Source organism: Pelobates fuscus, chromosome 12, assembly GCF_036172605.1.
Source record: "Pelobates fuscus isolate aPelFus1 chromosome 12, aPelFus1.pri, whole genome shotgun sequence".
In the NCBI taxonomy this organism is placed as follows: domain Eukaryota; kingdom Metazoa; phylum Chordata; class Amphibia; order Anura; family Pelobatidae; genus Pelobates; species Pelobates fuscus.
Window position 1 is genome coordinate 130653762 of NC_086328.1, and position 16265 is coordinate 130670026.

The 16265-nt window shown below is 41.1% G+C and overlaps 1 protein-coding gene across 1 annotated transcript in view; it reads left to right on the top strand.

The window, feature by feature from the left end:
• LOC134578564 (doublecortin domain-containing protein 1-like) overlaps positions 1-16265 on the top strand; it is a 311038-nt gene that overhangs the window by 253227 nt on the left and 41546 nt on the right. Inside the window, exons 14-21 of the mRNA XM_063437537.1 lie at positions 505-628; positions 7297-7478; positions 7896-8006; positions 9925-10024; positions 10427-10562; positions 11878-12022; positions 13981-14124; positions 15134-15334. Coding sequence (XP_063293607.1) covers positions 505-628; positions 7297-7478; positions 7896-8006; positions 9925-10024; positions 10427-10562; positions 11878-12022; positions 13981-14124; positions 15134-15334 — 1143 coding nt within the window. The remainder of the gene's footprint in view (positions 1-504; positions 629-7296; positions 7479-7895; positions 8007-9924; positions 10025-10426; positions 10563-11877; positions 12023-13980; positions 14125-15133; positions 15335-16265) is intronic.

Sequence of the window (16265 nt, forward strand, 5' to 3'; positions counted from 1 at the left end):
GCTGCTTGGTCCATCTATGTAAACGCTGCTTGGTCCATCTATGTAAACGCTGCTTGGTCCATCTATGTAAACTCTGCTTGGTCCATCTATGTAAACTCTGCTTGGTCCATCTATGTAAACGCTGCTTGGTCCATCTATGTAAACTCTGCTTGGTCCATCTATGTAAACGCTGCTTGGTCCATCTATGTAAACGCTGCTTGGTCCATCTATGTAAACGCTGCTTGGTCCATCTATGTAAACGCTGCTTGGTCCATCTATGTAAACGCTGCTTGGTCCATCTATGTAAACGCTGCTTGGTCCATCTTGTGCGAAGATTTTTTTACCTCTTAAAAATTCATGGTGAATGCTGTTTTATACATTTTAAAATAATGATCAACAAATACCTTTATTTCATGCGTTTATAAAGATTGCAAATGTGTTTGTAAGGATTTTCAAATTATAAAACCCATACCAAATAGGGTCAACGTCAGGTTATTTAAAATGACTATATCCTTCCTTCCTTAGATGGGCCATAAAACACGAGGGGACATCTAAGCCACGGCAGTGGAAAGTGTCAAAAGTGGAGAACCCCCTCTGGAACAAGCTTACATATATGTGGCCCGTGTTACCTACAGGGGAACTCAATGAGGTAATAGAAAGGAGACTGATTTATACATCTTTCAAGTGTGATGTCATAATTCAATTAACTGCAATTATTTATATTAATTTACACAGGCATATGTACATGGTCAGAATCCTCATCATTATATAAAATATAACACGGGTAAATCTGTGAGCTATCTGTGCTGTTTAGGACGGCTTTTGAATACAGACTCAATTTCACTCCTCACATACCCACGCTGCCTCTAAATTCTGTAATTGTAACCTTCAGGAAATACTTCTATTCACCTCTTCAAATAAAAGATGCAAGTAATGCACTTGTTCATGCGCTCATCACGTTGCCCCATCACAAGTTATAATGAATGCTGCTGCCAAACTTATCTTCCCTACTTGTCTTCATCATGTGTTCGTCATTCTTTGTTGGTTTTCTGTACCTCTAATACCAAACTGACATATACACAAACCAACCTACCTCTCAGTGATGGTACAGCAAGTTACATTATCTCTAACTCTTTTGTCACTCTGATATTAAAGTGACACTATAGTCACCAGTACAACTACAGATTATTGTATGTGTTCTGGTGAGTATAGTCAGTCCCTTCAGGCTTTTTTCAGAGAATAGGCAGTGTTTACATTACAGCCTAAAGATAGATCCATTGGCCACTCCTCAGATGGCTGCTAGAGATGCTTCCTGGGGCAGTGCTGCACAGAGTGACTGACATTCAGTATCGCCACCTTCTGCATGCAGACACTAAACTTTCCTTATAGAGATGCATTGATTGAATGCATCTTTATGAGGAGATGCTGATTAGCCAAGGAAGTGTTTGGCTTGTGCTGGCTCTGCCCCTGTTCTGCCTCCTTGGCAATCTTAGCGAATCCAATGCTTTCCTATGGAAAAACATTGTGATTGGCTGAAATCACCACTTCTGATGATGTCAACTAAGCAGGCAGATAATGGGCAGAGCCAGAAGCAGCAGACTTGAATAAAGGTATGCTTTTACTGTATTTGGGGGTGGGGAGAGGGGGCAAGATGGTGTTTTTAACATTATAGGGTCAGGAATTCAAGTTTGTGTTCCTGACCCTATTGTGTTCCTTTAAGTTCTTTTTCACTAAGAATGAATGCATAATGAGTTCATAGTTGATTGCTGGAGGGCTGTGTTTACTGTATAGTATACCCATATCAATCTATTATGGACTCTGCATTGAACAAGGTCAACCAAAGTAGTACTGTAGTGCATCATTCGGTGAAAACCAAATTAGATTTTCCTATAAAATTTATAGTTAGAATCATGGGAGGGAATTATAGACAACTTGAAGGAGGTTAGCATGATACTCTATATAATTCAATGCCGCTAGGAAACTATATTTCCTGTACTATGCTAAGAGGTTGGAGAATGATTTGCATTTGATTTCTGAATTGTTTTTTGCCCTATGAAGCTGTGCTTTCCTCTGTGTTCAAATCTCTAAAAGGACAACTGTCACCTCAAAACTTTTTTTAAATGAAGTACATGTAAAAAAACTTATCTCTTCCTTTAGTATATGACAGGATCCTTCAGCCATATACATACACCTTAGTGGAAAGTGTTTGAAACCCAAAAATTAGTTATGCAAAGAAGCAGGGAGACCATAGAGACTGATTGGCTGTTTTCAAACACTGTCCGACCCGCGGTGTACGTATATGGCTAAAGGATTCTGTCATATGCTAAAGGTAGGGATCAGTGGCAGAATTAATGTAGAGAGGGCCCTGGTGGAAGACAGTCTTTTTGCCCCCCACCTCCCCCAGCACAAAAGTGGCCAAAAAGTAGATCCCCATCTATTGTTCAACTGCCACGATGCTGTGTCAGCTGGAGAACCACCATTTGCCCATCCTTGCACCGTTTATACGTTTGAATGAATGCGTGTTTTTGTATAGAACATGTGTTTGTATGTAGGGGTGTATTTATATGCACTGTTGCCATTGGATTGCAGTGGTGTCCTGTGTGTAGTGTTTGTGTTTGTATGTAGGGGTGTATTTGTATGCACTGTTGCCATTGGATTGCAGTGGTGTCCTGTGTGTAGTGTTTGTGTTTGCATGTAGGGGTGTATTTGTATGCACTGTTGCCATTGGATTGCAGTGGTGTCCTGTGTGTAGTGTTTGTGTTTGCATGTAGGGGTGTATTTGTATGCACTGTTGCCATTGGATTGCAGTGGTGTCCTGTGTGTAGTGTTTGTGTTTGCATGTAGGGGTGTATTTGTATACACTGTTGCCATTGGATTGCAGTGGTGTCCTGTGTAGTGTTTGTGTTTGCATGTAGGGGTGTATTTGTATGCACTGTTGCCATTGGATTGCAGTGGTGTCCTGTGTGTAGTGTTTGTGTTTGCATGTAGGGGTGTATTTGTATACACTGTTGCCATTGGATTGCAGTGGTGTCCTGTGTGTAGTGTTTGCATGTAGGGGTGTATCTGTATACACTGTTGCCATTGGAATACAGTGGTGTCCTGTGTGTAGTGTTTGTGTTTGCATGTAGGGGTGTATTTGTATACACTGTTGCCATTGGATTACAGTGGCGTCCTGTGTGTAGTGTTTGCATGTAGGGGTGTATCTGTATACACTGTTGCCATTGGAATGCAGTGGTGTCCTGTGTGTAGTGTTTGTGTTTGAATGCAGGGGTGTGTTTGTATGTAGTTTTGGCTTTTAAATGCAGGTGTGATTTTGTGTGTAATGTTGGTGTTTAAATGAAAGGGTGTTTGTTAGAGATGTCCCGAACGGTTCGCTGGCGAATAGTTCCTGGCGAACATAGCTTGTTCGCGTTCGCCACGGATGGCGAACATATGCGATGTTCGGTCCGCCCCCTATTCGTCATCATTGAGTAAGCTTTGACCCTGTACCTCACAGACAGCAGACACATTCCAGCCAATCAGCAGCAGACCCTCCCTCCCAGACCCTCCCACCTCCTGGACAGCATCCATTTTAGATTTATTCGGAAGCTGCATTCTATTTTGTTTTGTTTTTCTTTTTGTATTTTTTTTTTTTTAGACACACGTGTGTTATATTTGAGCATGCTAGGCTGAACGTGCGTATATCATGGCTAGTTGCACTGAGGGTATGAGTATATAGCAGTACATTGTTGTGAAAGATGGCTGTCATGTTTAGGGTGTAGCTTGCACGTTATCAACTGTGTATTTATATCAGCAGCTCCACCACTAGTTATAAATCAAATGTGAGTCGCCCCATGAGATAAGACTAGTGAATAACATAATACATGAACGGTTAAGATAAAGGCATGTAAGGAACTAAGACAATAAACTATTTAGGAGGTGAAATAATGACATGTTTAAACGCTTGCTACTTTACGATTAGTTCATGTGCAGAGAGCAGTTCATGTGATCAAAGGCATGGTGTGGAGGATCGGCTATAGTTTACTGCTTGTGCTTATCCGATCCCTTCTGGGCGCCAGGTGCAGACCCTGGGAGTCCCTGATACCTGGAACAACAAAGGCAAGTCTCTGACTGAGTGCCGGGTTCGCGGCTTGAGGTGGTGGAAGCTTGTTTTGTCGGGTGGTCGGATCTGTCCCGGTGGTGCTTCACATCCGGTGCGGGATTGTGGTGGCTTAAGGTGGAGGCGAGTGCTTGACGTGGGGCAGGCTCTGCATTTCTGATTGTGCCTCCGGTCCCGTCTTCAACGCCTTTTGCGTTGGTGGATTTTAATGGGGTCTGCTTCGCTTAGCTGTGGTGGAGCTTGTTGGGGCTGTGGTGGAGCTTGTTGGGGCTTCCTGCTTGTTATTTGCTTCCAAAATTGATTAAAGAGTCTGTCCAGCTTAGACTCAATATCCTGCCATGCTTTGCTGGTACCAGGAGGACACGCGGCTGCCGCAATATTGGGAGAGTCGCAGATGACTATGTCAGCCTGGGCGGCTGTGCTCTGTGCGTCCATTAGCTCCAGACAGCCTCTCAGGGGTGGACCGGGATAACCCCCACCGGTCCGAGGGGGGGGGGGGGTAACAGAGCTCCTTCCAGGAAGTAGCTGCTCCTGGGCATCCCAGGAATGGGAGATCGGCCGCCTCTCCCGCACGGTGAGCACAAGGCCACACTTTCCACGCGGAGGTAAGTAAGACTCTGTCGAGTTGCTGACCGCTATTAAGCATGTCGGGTCGGTCAGGTAGGAGCAACATTGCTGGGTCATCCCCTTCTGGGGTGAAATTCGCTTGTTGATAGCTGCTTAAAGTGAGATATTGAGGGAGCTCACATGAAGTGCGTCTTTGCTCCATGACAGCTAGGCCCCGCCCCTGGAAGCTGCATTCTAAGTGAAAGGAGGGACAGTGTAGCTGCTGCTGATTTAATAGGGAAATCGATAGCTAGGCTAGTGTATTCAATGTCCACTACAGTCCTGAAGGACTCATCTGATCTCTGCTGTAAGGACAGCACCCCAAAAAGCCCTTTTTAGGGCTAGAACATCAGTCTGCTTTTTTTTTCTTCCTGTGTAATCTAATTGCAGTTGCCTGCCTGCCAGCGTGTGTGTCAGGCTCACATCGTATACTGTGCCCACTTGCCCAGTGCTACCACTCATATCTGGTGTCACAATAGCTTGCATTTAAAAAAGAAAAAAAAACTTTTTTGACTGTAATATAATAGCAGTCAGTTTCCTTCACACGTGTGCGTTTCAGGGCCTGCCAGGGCACAATGTCACACCAGTGCAACTCATATCTGGTGTAACAGTACTGTACATTAAAAAAAAAAAAAAAAAAAAACTAGAAATTTGACTGTGAAATAATAGCAGTCAGTTTCCTTCACACGTGTGCGTTTCAGGGCCTGCCAGGGCACAGTGTCACACCAGTGCAACTCATATCTGGTGTAACAGTAGTGTACATTAAAAAAAAAACCTAGAAATTTGACTGTGAAATAATAGCAGTCAGTTTTCTTCACACGTGTGCGTTTCAGGGCCTGCCAGGGCACAGTGTCACACCAGTGCAACTCATATCTGGTATAACAGTAGTGTACATTTAAAAAAGGTTGTCACCTTTCGGGGACCCTTGGTGTTGTACATGGCTGGGTGGAGGAAGAGACCTTCAGTGACATCAGTGAGGACAAGGAACGGGACATGGCTAGCTTGGTATCCAACCTTGTGCAAATGTGGAGTTTGCGGTTGTTTGAGGTGCGTTAAACGGGGAGTTTGGTCTGTCACTGTGAAGCGGGCGTAACCCTTACACTACCTGATCGATACAACATCATACCTGATGTTTTAAAGCACGTTATTCCAAACAATTTAGGAATGTTAGTTGATTTATGCCCTTTATGGATTAAAACCAGACTCTGCATCAACTATGTAATTTTCCATGGGAGTTTTGCCATGGATCCCCCTCCGGCATGCCACAGTCCAGGTGTTAGTCCCCTTGAAACAACTTTTCCATCAGTATTGTGGCCAGAAAGAGTCCCTGTGGGTTTTAAAATTCGCCTGCCTATTGAAGTCTATGTCGGTTCGCCCGGTTTGCTAACATTTGCGGAAATTCGCGTTCGCCGTTCGCGAACAGAAAATTTTATGTTCGCAACATCTCTAGTGTTTGTATATAAATTTAGTGTTTTTTAAAATTGGTGTGTGTTTGTATGTAATGTTTGTGTTTAATTGCAGGGTTTTGTTTTGATTGCAGGGGTATGTTTGTATGTAGTGTTGTCTTGTATATGCGGGTGTACATTTATGTGTGGTATTAGTGTTTGAATGAATGTTTGTGTATATAATTTTGGAGTTTGAATTTAGGTGTGTGTTTATGTGTAATACTTGTGTTTGATTGCATGCTGTGTTGGTGTTTGATTACTGGGATGTATGCACATATACTGCCACCTACATACATACTTACACATTAACAAGGATACACACTGACAAGGATAAAAACACTGACACGCACATACTCAGATACAAACTGACACAGTCTGTGTATGTATCAGTGTGTTTACATTGCTGCCTAGTAGCACCTCTAGTAGCACCCACTCAGTCGGCCACTAGAGGTGATTTCTGGTCCAGTGCTGGACTGTGTGCAGCATCTATGTTCAGCATATCTGCATAGAGGTGCTTATTGTTCCCCATACTAGGTGATGCTCATTGGCGCAGCGTGGTGCGGCATTTTGCTGCGCATGTGCACTATCCTCCCAATGCTTTCCTCTCTCAAAGCATTGGCTTAGCTGAGATCTCAGCCATGGAGACAGGACCAACAACAGTGAAACCAGCACAGCGTGTGGGGAAAAAAAGGGACTAAAAATCTGTTTCCTTTCAAAACTTGATGGATATTATATTTAAAAAATGGTTTTGAGGTGACAGTTCTCCTTTAATTTTTACCATAGAAAAAAAAAGGTTTTCTATCCTGAGCAGCAAATCCTGGCACCCTTAGCCACATCTCTTTATTTCACAATTCTTCCTGATTGGATGTAACACAGCGTAGCTCATCCAATGTGGGGTCAGTGTGAGCCGAGTGGGAAGGATGGCTAATAACAAGGGGACAGTGATAGAATGTAGGCCGGAGCCTGCATTGATCATTTATAGGCTGAGCTGAGTACTTACCCAGAGTACCAGCAAAGAGGATGAGATTTTGTGAAAAGGAGGGCTGTGGTTTAAAGGACGGACTATGCTGCAGAGGGCAGCTAAGTCTTTTGATTGCTTTTATTTATTGATGTATGAAGACAGAAGAAAGACTTGATTAAAATTTTTCTCTGTTTTGTTGTTTCAAGGACTTTGATTGGCCTATTCAGGGTTCATTAATTTCAAACAGCCCTCCACTGGAGAAGCCATGCACGGACCACACAGACTCGTACACTCCTGTCCGACTAAAGGTGTTAAAGAATGGGGACTGGGATAAAAACAGAGTATGTGTTATCGTGGGACCAAATATGTCAAACATGCTGAAGAAACAGTAAGTCACTGTTAGAAATTGTAGAGATCGAACTTTGATTAGTGTGAGGCATTAATCTACAATCTATGAATAAAATCCACCACTGTCATATGTTAAACAGAAGAACATCTCCAAGGGATATGTAATCGCTCTCGTAAGATTTTTGTCTCTTGACTAAAACTGGAATCACCACCAAAAACAAACAAAACTTATTTTAATTGAAAACATACTTACAAACCAAGCATTGCGCGAAATGTACCTAGGAATGTCATGTTTAGCGGTAAAGCGAGTTGGACTAATCATTTTGGCCCAACAAGTGAAATTTCCTGACCAATTCCTTATAATTCCCAGTTTAGCTAAAGTGAAGAACGTTTGTATAACTTGCTTTTATATTAATTGTACGTCTTTTCCTCTGTCCGTTCTTCTATTTATATATAGTGCTGTTGGTCCATCTACTAAGAAACCAAGGAAACCTCAGGGAAATTCAGACAATCCTGAAGACAATTTTCTAAAGGTAGACCAAATGGAATTTCAGCAATTCTTAGAGAGGTAAATATTTAACCTATTGATGTGGGAGAATGAGTGTGGGGTGCATTTGGACAGGTTTTTGCCTGTATTTGTGATGCAAGCAGTCTGAAGGCCCAGTATAGGATCACGGGAGTACTAATAACGGATAATTTAATTACATGCCACTTTCTAGGGTATTATATTGCATAGGAAACAGAATCGCAAGTTAGGATTCAGAAATATAAGTCGGGGTAAATATTTGGGAAAACATTAAGCCCAATGTTGCATCTTGTAGTTTCTAGGTGTCATTTCATTGTGTTCAATACTAACAAGATATAATTTCACAAACGCAGCCAGAGATCACATTTTCAGCAGTCAAACTGACCAGCCCCTACACCCCAAAAACAGTAAAACGTTGTTGGCAAAATTTGAATGATGAAGGTAGTATGTAAATGGTGTGTGTTAAGACCACGTGTAATGTGTGCTGGTGGCAGGGATAAAATCAGAGAAGGATTAAGACCCCACGGACCCTAGGCTGGTCACCAGTTTACACCCTTTAATTCTTTGCATAGGGAAGGTTAATTGGGTAATGGTAACAACACCTGGATGTTGGGCTAAGGTAACATCCCCAGGACGTACTTGAAAACCAGAGTAATCTGAATGTACCTTTCCTGGTTAAATACTTTGTTGTTATTATGATTATTCTATAGTGAGCTGTACAAGAAATAGAGGTGTGCATATTGTCATCATGTCCCAGACTAAAATTTGTGGAGCAGCAAATGTCAACAGTGAGAGAGATCAGGGCAGCCTTTGGTACAGGTCTATCGCTCAACCTGTGAGATCACTATGACTGCATATCAATAGTCTCCTTTTACTCTGAAAAAAGTAGGCGTAGAATCCATCAGTGGACAAAAATACGCACATACACGTCTAATACCCTACTTAAAGGGACACTATAGTCACCTGAACAACTTTAGCTTAGTGAAGCAGTTTTGGTGTATAGAACATGCCCCTGCAGCCTCACTGCTCAATCCTCTGCCATTTAGGAGTTAAATCCCTTTGTTTATGAACCCTAGTCACACCTCCCTGCATGTGACTTGCACAGCCTTCCATAAACACTTCCTGTAAAGAGAGCCCTATTTAGGCTTTCTTTATTGCAAGTTCTGTTTAATTAAGATTTTCTTATCCCCTGCTATCTTAATAGCTTGCTAGACCCTGCAAGAGCCTCCTGTATGTGATTAAAGTAAAATTTAGAGATTGAGATACAATTATTTAAGGTAAATTACATCTGTTTGAAAGTGAAACCAGTTTGTTTTTTCATGCAGGCTCTGTCAATCATAGCCAGGGGAGGTGTGGCTAGGGCTGCATAAACAGAAACAAAGTAATTTAACTCCTAAATGACAGTGAATTGAGCAGTGAAATTGCAGGGGAATGATCTATACACTAAACCTGCTTTATTTAGCTAAAGTAATTTAGGTGACTATAGTGTTCCTTTAAACCCCAAGTTATTCCTGTACACAAATGTCTTGACAAACACGTTAATCACTTCATTCTTCCTGGAAGATAAGATATACAAAAAAAAAAACTTTTTTTGTATTCAGTAGTCATATGTAATATATAGGCAGGAAAAAAATATCCTTTAATCAGATTTTGTTGATGCACATAAAAGTATATACCAGACTATTGCAGAAATTAATTTAATACGATTTCAGAGCAGTACACTTTGCAAGGCATTCTAAGGATGTACACGTTAACTTGACTTGGTGCGTAAACTACAAATCCAATTAAAGTAGACAAACATATCACACTTATCACAACATTACAATTGTGGTCATAACATTTATTTGATTGAAACCAAACCTATGTTTTGCAGTGATTATCCAAGTGTGTAAGCACTTACTCATTAACCCAACAAAATTTTCTGTTCATTCATTTGTACATTTTTTACATTTGAATCCAGGTGTACATTGATGTTGAATTTACCTTCTGCAGCCCGCAGACTATTTAATGAAAACGGCACTGAGATTTTACATTTGAGAGATGTTGAAAGAGATCAGATGGTAAGGATCAAGGAGAATGGGGTTTAATTTTTAAGCTTTTCTGCTACTTGACACGAGATCAGTGTGCCCTTGCTGTTTTAATGGATTGCATGTCTCTGTTATATAAGGAAGTTAGTTACACTTCAATATAAATAATATAATGGGGGACTATCCTCCAGGGGGCGAATTCATCTAACATCATAACCATCCAAGTACAAAAGGTGCGTTTTTATTGCAGTAATATAATCTATTTCTCTAATATTTGTTCTACCTGAAAAGTCAGCATTAATCCCAAATGATCTGGAGAGATGCACACATAGTACTTAGTTTTGTTTTGTTCATAATTTACCAAGCTGTGAGCCTAATATTTCCTTTCCTTTCCATGAGAACTTAAAGAACACTGATTTGTGAGATTTATGACAGGTATATGTCTCATGTGGAGATCAGTGGATGGACCCCAGGCTGTCTGCGGCTGAGTGCAAAAAACAACTTCTGCTTAGCAACCTTACATCAGATGCATCTTTAATTCGGAATTACTGCTGCTTACGGAACCCAGAGAGTAAGTATAACTAGTGTTATATACCAATAGTTTGAAATGAGTTTTGTGAGGAGGAAATTCATATTTGTGTTTTTATATTATTTTTAACATTTATAGAGCGCAGACATGTTCTGGCGTGCTGTACAATGGGTTAAAAGACCATACAAGTAAATTGTAACAAACAAATTACAAAACAAGAGGCAGCGAGGGTCCTCCTGATCAAATCGGTTAACATTTAACTGTCTCTTCTGTCTGTGATGTTTATATTTTAACATTAATCTTGTTTGTGAATTAGCCCTATCCAAGATGCATAAAGAATTTGACCTGGACGGCTGTTTATCAGCAGATACTATGCTGGATGACAACACTTTACTATGACATATATAATATGCTTTCCTCTGTAGTTGTTTATGGGTATTTCTTCTGTGTGTTGCGGAAGACTGGAATGTGTGCATTGAAGGAACACTCCAAGCACTATAACCACCACAGCAAGCTGTAGTGATCTTAGTGCCTTCCCAGAGTAATTTGTCAAACTATTTAAGAACAATATTTACATTTCCCGGGACACCTGTAGACACGCTGCCTGCTAACGGATTCTGCTGCAGAATGTGAGTGCAGTGCTGGATCAAACCATGCTTCGCTCATGGGAGACATCCGGTTATTTCGGCAATTAACGTGATTCTGTTAACTCAAACTTACCTTTCTCCTATTGTTTCCTCTTCTCTTTTTCTTTCAGAATCTGTTCTTCTTCTTTTCATTTCTGATCTATTTCTCTTTAAAACATGAGATAAAGTAGGAACTAATTTGTCTTATGTATTTTTGTTACGTTTGACAATTGTGACAAAAGGTAGAGCTTAAGGCAAGCACCACTTCCCGTGTCATGCTAGCAAAGGGCCTTAAGACTCTTCCTTTGTGAAGATTTCCAAGTGTAGCAAAAACACATCACACAATTTAGTCCCTACTTTGTCTTATGTTTTAAAGAGAAATGTAGATGATAAATGAAGAAAAGACGAACAGATTCAGAAAGAGGAAGAAACGAGGAAACAATGGGAGAAAGGTCAGTTTGACCTGACAAAGCCACATTAAGGCCTGACCCCAGGGGACCCAGGTACATTGTTAAACTATTCTTAAATTGTTTGAAACATTTCTCTGGGAGAATGCCCAAGCAACCCTTGCACCATAACCACTACACTCTCTGAGTGTTCCTTCAAGCTTTTAGGAGAAGTCTTCTTCTGCCATTTGGCTGAGCTTTGACATACTGCCAGTATGTGTAGTTCCCACAGGCATTGTGAATTCTGCCACTAGTTTCTTTCAATTCCTCTCTGTATCTTTGTAGATCTCGTTCTAGAGGTGTGTGGGGACATTGTTGCAGGAGCTAACCTGACCGTTAATTATGTTGTATCGGTACCCAGTGAAGACGAAGCTGCGGCAACAAATGAAGAAAGTGAATCTGACGTTTTACAAGACATTGATGAGTTTCTGTGAGTATATGTTTTAAGCTATTTGCAGATAGTTTTATAGTACCTTGTGGCCCTTGTACATGCACCATGACATTATAAGAGCACAGCAAGGCTGGCACAATTCATGTCTTGGTACAAAATCAGTAATCAGAAATAGATATACTTGGCAACACATAAATTAGTGCTCAAGCGTGGCAACCTTCACCGAAAGCCCATGTGTTATAAGTGGGATGTGTGTTTGGAGTCTGCTGTGGTAATATATCGAAGCTAGGCTGCATTCATTCCCAGAACAATGAGAGTATACATTGTGAGGGCCCTACATGCCTCTGTGGCCCCTGCAACTACTGCTATTGCCAACCACTCAGCTGGCATTCTAAAGCTGTAAAAAGGTCCAATTGGAGCCATTGTAAAGCAGACAATGATTGACAGGTGGCGATTTGTTTAGATGGTTGTCCTGTTAGGAATTTGCTTTCCCAGAAATGCCAGCATACTGCTTATTCATAACGTAGCACTGGATTATAATACCACTCTGGGTCTGTTAGTGATATTTTATGCAATACTCGTTCTGTAGCTCTATGTCATTTATTCAGGATCAGTGCTAACATCCTATCATTGATCTCCTAATGCCCACACCAGGCAGGATTACTCCCTCTGCAGTTATAATTTGTTTCTTCCCAGAAATCAAATCATCATTCCTCACTCTATACAAATCGTGTCATTTCCCCTCATACTCTTCTCACAAATTGCCCCCTTCCCTCTCGTTCCTACCAATCCTCTTTCAATCTCTCCTATTCTCCTTACAAATCATGTCTCCGTCTCTCTATACATCTCTTTGTTCTGGCAGGGTAGTCTGTTCTCGAGTTAAAGAAGAGTCCTTCAAACCCCATGGTGGACTGTGGCAAGTGAAGTTTTCATGTCCCATGTTTCATATGTCTCATGAAAGGAACACTATAGTCACCTAAATTACTTTAGCTAAATAAAGCAGTTTTAGTGTATAGATCATTCCCTTGCAATTTTACTGCTCAATTCACTGTCATTTAGGAGTTAAATCACTAAATAGGGCTCTCTTTACAGGAAGTGTTTATGGAAGGCTGTGCAAGTCACATGCAGGGAGGTGTGACTAGGGTTCATAAACAAAGGGATTTAACTCCTAAATGGCAGAGGATTGAGCAATGAGGCTGCAGGGGCATGTTCTATACACCAAAACTGCTTCATTAAGCTAAAGTTGTTCAGGTGACTATAGTGTTCCTTGAAGTCTAATTACTCCGACGTTTGAATCATAGGACATAATGTATATCTTCACAACATTTTGTTTTTAACCAAATCACAAAACTAAACCCCATTTCTATTATTTTATATAGATACTCACTTTTATATACTCATGGTAGCAACTTCCATCTATATGAGCACCTTAAAGGGATAATATGGTCACCAGAAAAACTGTAGCTTAATGTAGTTGTTATGGTGTCTACTGCCTGTCCCTGCAGGCTTTTTAATGTAAACACTGCCTTATCAGAGAAAAGGCAGTGTTTACATTACTGCCTAGTAACACCTCTAGTAGCCTTCACTCAGACGGTGCTTCTTGTGACAGTGCAGCACTGACATTCAGCGTCTCCAACCCCTACATGGAGGTGCTGAACGTTCCTCATAGAGATGCATTAATTCAATGTATCTCCATGAGGAGATGCTGATTAGCGCTTGGCAGCATTTTGCCACACATGCCTGAAAGCCTCCAATGCTTTTGTATGGGAAAGCATTGGATTTGCTTAGATCATCAGGTTGATCTCAGCCAAGGGAGGTGAAGCGTAGTTGGACCTGCAATAAAGGTATTTAACGTGTTTTTAGACGTTTCTAATGTTCCTTTAAACCATGCTTACAATGGTGTGTGCCTTAATGTCCAATGTTTAAACCAAGTTATATAAAGTAACCTGAACTGAATGTAATATTGTAATTAAAAAATGGTCTTTGTTTTTCTACAGAGACTCACATGCCCGAGCTCATAGAAAGGTAGATGCCATGTACTCAGACATCAGATATGCATGGCAGAAAACAATGCATGATCCAGAGGAACAGAACATGTTCACATCTCAGGATCCTGTGAATGATCTACAAAATATTTATCGGTCAGTAAAGCGTATGTGGTTATCAGTTCAATCAAAGAGACTTTATCAGACAACTCCATTTTAAACCGGACATAAAACATACATTGTATTCCTGCCATTATTGAAGCTAATAAAGATTTTTATTAACAATAAAATAAAGGTGGAATTCATTGGAGGGGGGACTGGTATATGACCTCCCATCTTTATCCATTTATGGCCCCTACTTGTCGTGGCCTTGTCGTGGCCTGACAAGTGGCACATACCCTGCCCGCCCAATCCTCTCTGACTGTTCCTAACTATTAGCGCCAATGGATATTCAACCTAATATGATCTGAGAATGTTCTCCACCAGAGGATTACCCTCCCCCCACAACCCACAGCATGGAGGAAAGGCTAGGAGCCACTTATAACCCGACCTGGTGTGTCTCCCCTCCAGTGGTCCACACAAGGGATGGAGGAGGAGAAGCTGTACAATGGACCTCCTCTGATTAATAATGGAGTCCAATGGACCTCAATCATCTTTTTCTTATCACATGGTAGATCTGCCAGACCTTAACATGTATTAGTTTAAATAGATTTTCTACCCTTTAAATGCCACAGAGGAGAGTAGTACTTTTCACCGCTTTCTGCTGCAATACTAGAAGGTGTAACTGTACAGGTGTTACTCGTATAGTCAGACAATGCACTTGGACTCACCAGGGGTAGAATTTACACGAAGTGAAACAGCAAAGCCATTTAGCTAACAGCAGATCGTGTTGTGGTTGCTATCGTTTATAATAGAGAAATTTCTCAAGGAGGAAACTTTTACTATTTGGCATTGGGGGAAAGTTACACCAGTTAGCAAATAGCGTATTTGGGATAACTTTGCAGGACACCATATTTTATGTGGATCTCTTTTGAATCTGTTTTTTTTTAAAGATTATTTTAGAAATACTGTTAAAAAATAAACATGCCACGTCGATTTAAAATCGGACACATACATTATTTTTAATTAAACAGATTGTAATGCTTTCCTATTTTATTCTGCTCAGGTCCAGTCGAAAAGTCATTAAAGTGCCACAGATCCATCGCCAGCAGTTTGAGTTCCTTGACGGACAGATCATTAACTCTGCTTTTCCTGGACTGGTTTTAGGAGTGGATGACTCCGAGGTACATGCAGGAGTTCATGTGCAATTGATTGAGCGGAGAATAGATGATATGAATCAGCACTGGAAATACTTGGAGGAAAGCAGGTACATTTCAAATGCAAAAAAAACAAACTTACTAATTGCACTCAGCTGGCACTATAGTCCACATAGAAATGTATTGAGAAGTTATGTTTTTTTTACAAAACATATAAAGAGCAAGGCAAGAAAAGGGCAAAATACGTGTGGGCTATATGATATATAACATAATCAGTCCATAAGAGGAAATAGAAGAGGAAAAAGAAAAAAGGCGACTGGAATTTTTTTTAATCTGCACCTGACGCTTTCTCAACAAAAAACAAACGCCAAGCACTGTGTCTAAATACAAGAAAACAAAGAGAACACCCTCCTAAGTTGAAATCTGACACATATCAAACCCCACTGACACATTTCATAGACTGTGAATACAGGTCAATTTATGGCCAGTTCAGTTTGACTACAATGCTTTCTCTGCTCGATGGCCTAGCTTGAGACCCATATGGGATATATACCAGGGTGCATCTCAGGTAAGTGCCAGATACTGTCCTCCCTATGTCATCCTATAGTGTAAAGGAGTGACTCTGCAGGGATTGCTCCACTTTCCTCAGTCTCTTTTTGAACAGTTTTATGAGGATGGAGCCTCTTTAAGAGAGGTTCCTGCAGTAGTGTCAGTTATGCAAATCTGAGGTCTTCATGGGAGGGACACAGTGTGGTTCACTGTTCATTTTAGTGGTTTTAAAATACAACTTTAACCAAGCTCATTCAGACCCAGAGAGCCATTCTACACCTTCCAGGAGTGGTAAAACTTGTGAGACTCATTACTGTTGCTCCTGCTCTCTCTTGAGTGGACACCAACCAGCTATGAAGAGTTTTCTCCTGGTTTCCTCCTGCTCTACACCCTCTGTACAAATAAGCATTTACCAGGGTTCACTTTTGTCCCTAATGGAAGGTGGGGAGAAATCCATACCTATGGGATCCTAGTTTAAACTGTCTGGCTCCA